This window comes from Sinocyclocheilus anshuiensis, unplaced genomic scaffold (genome assembly GCF_001515605.1).
Source record: "Sinocyclocheilus anshuiensis isolate Anshui unplaced genomic scaffold, SAMN03320099.WGS_v1.1 scaffold2144, whole genome shotgun sequence".
NCBI classification, from domain to species: Eukaryota; Metazoa; Chordata; class Actinopteri; order Cypriniformes; family Cyprinidae; genus Sinocyclocheilus; species Sinocyclocheilus anshuiensis.
Window position 1 is genome coordinate 135154 of NW_015547642.1, and position 5334 is coordinate 140487.

The 5334-nt window shown below is 37.9% G+C and overlaps 1 protein-coding gene across 1 annotated transcript in view; it reads right to left on the reverse strand.

The window, feature by feature from the left end:
* syngap1a (synaptic Ras GTPase activating protein 1a) overlaps positions 1 to 5334 on the reverse strand; it is an 80376-nt gene that overhangs the window by 19902 nt on the left and 55140 nt on the right. Inside the window, exons 10-13 of the mRNA XM_016504020.1 lie at positions 4302 to 4446; positions 2282 to 2518; positions 412 to 613; positions 163 to 344 (exon numbers count right to left, since the gene is read on the reverse strand). Coding sequence (XP_016359506.1) covers positions 163 to 344; positions 412 to 613; positions 2282 to 2518; positions 4302 to 4446 — 766 coding nt within the window. The remainder of the gene's footprint in view (positions 1 to 162; positions 345 to 411; positions 614 to 2281; positions 2519 to 4301; positions 4447 to 5334) is intronic.

The window sequence follows — 5334 nt, forward strand, 5'->3', positions numbered from 1 at the left end:
TATCTATGGAGCTACACACACACACACACACACACACACACATCAGTCTGATAAATCCGAGCGAACATGTCTCTACAGAATATAAACCTCCATCCCAGTAAGAGCATGGCACTTTGCCGCTACTGTACTGTGTTTCAGAGCGAGCGACAGTCAGTCAGTCACCTGTTGAGGTCTCTCATCATGAGGCTCTGGAAGTCGTTGGTGGCGAGGCGGCTGAAGGTGGGCCGGGTCAGGTGGCGTTCGGGCGGCTGGTGACTCGCCTGACGGTGTAGCTGTGGGTTCCTCAGCGCCATGCTGATGTCATTCAGTAACCGCGGCAACGGCCCCAGCTTCAGGATGGCGTCCTGAAGAAACGCAAACACTTGAGCGCTCCGAGACTCCCACACACACATGAAGACGAGCGGCCCGTACCTTACTCAGCTGCGCCATGACCTCCCACAGCAGACTGTGCAGGATGGAGAGCTCGCGGCCCAGGTCGATGTAGCCCTCAAACGCCCCGGCGTTACTCACACACTCCAGATTAGAGATCTCGTACAGGAACTGCTGCATGGAGCCCCACTCCATCTCCAGGAACTCATTCATGAAGCCCAGATAGTCCTCCTTCCCACTGAACCTGCAGAGAACACACACACAGCAGTGCGGGAGAGAGAGACAGAGAGAGAGAGAGAGAGAGAGAGAGAGAGAGAGATATGAAGTGCACTTCGAACTTTGTAACTTTGCAGATCTTTTTTATGCTCAAACAGCAACATTACAGACTAACTAAAGTTGAAAAAGTGAAAAAGCATAATAGCACCCCTTTAAAAAACAAAAATGACCAACAAACAAAATTACTAAAACCTTAACTTGAATTAAAATTTTTTTTTTTTTAAATAAAACTAAATTCAACAAGTTAGCTAGAACTATAATAGAAACTATATAGAACTATGTCTAAAAAAAAAAAAAAAAACATTACTAAAACTTCAACTAAACTTAAAAGGAAAAAAAAATATATAAAAATTCTACATATTAATTACAACTACAATAGAAAAACTACAATCACAACTACCTAGAAATATTAAAATAAAACTAATGAAAATGACCATCACACAACAAACATATTAACTATTTCCCCGCCATTGACGAGTTATCTCGTCTTTTACAAGAAAACGCTTCCCCGTGTTTTCACTGTTATACACTCGGGGGCGCTATTACACAGCTTCTGAACGAGTACAAAACCTCCCGAACAAAAACACGTGTACAGGACGAAGAAACGAGCGATCTCTTATGTAAACAGATGCATATGAAAAATAATGCGATCATCAGCAATACAGCATATAAATGAAAACTGCATAATGTTACGGAGTAAAATGTTGATTCAGGACGTGGTATATGTCTGTGCAAGCTTTGGAGGTGTTGATGGAAGCGATTTACGGGATTTATGCTTTGATAATCGTACTGAATATTACCCAGATGTAGTTTTTGATAAAAATGTGATTCTCTCACCTTTTTGCTCAAATAATGCATTTTTTATGAAATCTACCTATATTCAAGTGTTGATAAAAAAAAAAGAATGCTTTAAGCTAGAATAAAACAGATTTCTTTGTTTAAAAGTAGAGGCTCTGATCTTTATTTTGGTGGATTTGGTTTATTTGGTGTATTCATACAGCAAAATATACTGGAGGCCATCTAATTTTAGTGAAAATCATCAAAATCGCTGGCGGTGGCTGGCAATTTTTTTTCAAAAATGCTGCGGAGTAAAATGTTGATTCAGGACGTGGTATATGTCTGTGCAAGCTTTGGAGGTGTTGATGGAAGCGATTTACGGGATTTATGCTTTGATAATCGTACTGAATATTACCCAGATGTAGTTTTTGATAAAAATGTGATTCTCTCACCTTTTTGCTCAAATAATGCATTTTTTATGAAATCTACCTATATTCAAGTGTTGATAAAAAAAAAAGAATGCTTTAAGCTAGAATAAAACTGATTGTTTTGTTTAAAAGTAGAGGCTCTGATCTTTATTTTGGTGTATTGCATATTCAAATATTCAAACAGCAAAATTTACTGGCGGCCATCAAATTTTAGTGAAAATCATCAAAATCGCTGGCAGTGGCTGGCAACTTTTTTCAAACATGCTGGCGGGGAAAGAGTTAAAATAGAAAGTAATTTAAATATTAACTAGAACTATAACAGTCAGACTATAACAGCACTGGTGTGGAGGGCTAAATGGAGATGGAAGTGAGGTGGGCGTGTCATGTGACGCGTGAGGATGATTGGATGACGCTGGACTCTAGTGACTGACTTGGAAAAGCTGGCCAGGCTCTGCACCACCTTGGCGATGAGCGTGAGGGTTCGAGAGGTGCGTTCGGACGGATACTCCTGCGTCAGACTGAACAGAGACGGGGACATGATGGCGGGACACAGGAAGCGCAGGAAGAGAGACGAGCTGATGAGACGGTCAGCGATGTCCTCCCGGCCGCGCTCAGCACAGCGCACACGCCACGACGCAAACACCTCCTTCAGCTCGCGAGGAAACACACTGCAGAGAGAGAACACATCCCATCATGCACTGCCATCCCTGCTGAACTGAAGTGAGTCTTTCAGCTCCCCCTGCTGGACAAGAGCGGTTTACATGTCAATATGGTTTCTAGTCTTTTACTATCTGGTTCAAGCCTGGTCTAGATGGTGTGTTAACCAGTGTGGCCGAGGCTGACCTGGTAGATCAGTTACAATGAAACCAGATTGTTTCAGAAATGGAGCAAGTTATTGCATCCTGATGAAAGATTATGACGACAAACGTGCTTTTCTTCAGAGTAACAGAACAGCTGATGAATCATTCACAGGAACATGAATTAAGAATTTAAATAAATATTACGATAAATAAAAATGGTAAAAATAAACACTTACTAATATTTAATAAAATCATAAAAAAACAACAATTCTAAAATAAAAATAATTAAAATGCTACTAATTAAATCAATTAAATAATTAAAACTAGTAAAAACGTACTAAATAGCTTCAAAATAAAAAGAACTATTCAAAAAACTCTTACAGGGTGTCTACAGATATGAACAAGTTAAATTTAAGACTTTTTACGACCTTTTTAAGACCACCTTATGTGAAATTTAAGACCAAGCCTGTGATGGAAAAACACATTATATTACATACATATATGTAATATTTAACACGTTTAAATGTAAAAAGAAAACAAAATATCATCGCTGTCAAAAATGCTATTTGTTATTACGATATACAGTGAACTTTTCATATCAGCAGACAATATCCCATACAAAATATTCCCACAAAATGCAATAAATAATGTTATGAGATTAATGTTGTAAATAAAATTTTGAACATACAAATGAGAAATGCTGGGGAAAAATGCATACTTTTAAGCATGAGACTAAACCGCCAGTAGGTGGCGGTAAGTCACTTAGTACTCTTGATGGACACTCACTGGGTCCATCAGACTGGAGAAATTTTTGTGGTAATGTGACCAGAAATATTTAAGACCTACTGAATCTGAATTTAAGACATTTTAAGACTTTTTTTAACTTTATTTAAGACTTTTTAAGGACCCGCGGCCACCCTGTCTTACTAATTAACTAAATCATAAAAATGTTCAATTGAAATAAATATACAAAAACTAAAATAACACACTTAATAAAAATGCATTAAATCATAAAAATGTACAAATTAAAAAACAATTAATTTCAAAATAAAACGATAAAAAAACTTGTTTTGTGTGAACCCTTGGTATTTCTAACTGACTTGATCCTAATGATCTGAGTGGTCTGTTAGGTTTATATTCAGTGAACATATCTGCTATGTATTTAGGTTTCATCAATGCATTGGCAGAGGGAGTCAATGGGGCTGTAGTCATTTGGAGATAAGGCTAGGTAAATCTGGGTATCATCTGCATAGCTGTGATAGGCGATTTGGTTCTTTCTCATTAACTACATCATAAAAATGTACAATTGAAATAAATATTAGAAAACAATTAAAATAACACATTAAATCATAAAAATGTAAGAAAAATAAACAATTTAAAAATAAAAAGATTAAAATAAACGACATAAAAAATTTATATTAAGTACATTATAAAAATTTAAAATAGAAATAAATCATTTTAAAATAAATGTAAACAAAATAAAATGAAATAACTTATTAAACAATAAAAATGCACAATTTAAAACAAATCAAAATGAAACATTTACTATAAAAAGATGAAATAATGTATGTTTAGCTTCATGTCATGTGACCATTAACTGACACCAGAGATCCGTGAACAAGGGAGTGTGTGCTAGAAGACAGGAACTGACCAGTGTGAGTTGATGATCTTGCAGAGCGCTAGTTCGCAGCACATGCGCAGGTTAGCCTGATGATCCGACAGCACCGACGGAGGCGTTCGCATCGGATCCACCTCACAGTTCTCCTCCGACTCGTACAGCGCGCGGATGAACTCTCCTGCAGAGCATCACCATCACCATTATCCTCACACACACACACTCCCTCTCACACACACACTCTCACTAGGGGTGTGCGATATTGACAAAAAATTATATCTCGATATTTTCTGGGATCTTATCGATAACGATAATTAGACGATATTTTGCTGAGTGTGTTATTGTGCTGTGGTACCTTAAGGACTGCCGAAGACAGCTGACTCCTAATGTTTTTAATATTCTTCATATTCTGTGTTGTGGTCAGTTCACACTGATAGAAATGAATATTTTCCAATAAGTTTAAACTGATTTTTGCATTTTATGGGCATTTTTACCTTTATAAAGCCATTTTTTCTAGAAGTGTCCATTATCTTTTGAGTCAAATTCTTACATTTAATCAGGGAATTAGAATAAGACATTTGGGCTGTTACCAAGCAAATGAAATCAACACAGAAGCTGCATCTGAAGTGGCATATTGAAAGAAAACACACTAAATGCGCACACGCGCTAGTCTAAGCTTCACGTAATGTATGCGTGCGCTCTGTAGGGATGTTTTGAATGGTTTTTGCAAAATACTCGATAATGTCAAATCGCACATCGTTAAAACAACAATTACGATATTATCGCAGACGATATATATCGCACACCCCTATCTCACACTCACACACCACCCTCTCTCTCTCTCTCTCTCACACACACACACACTCTCTCACACACACACACACTCGCTCTCTCTCACACACATACACTCTCTCTCTCTCACACACACTCTCTCTCTCACACACACTCACAAACACACACACACACTCTCTATCTCACACACATACACACACACAAACACTCTCTCTCTCACACACACATACACTCTCTCTCTCTCACACACACACACACTCTCTCTCTCTCACACACA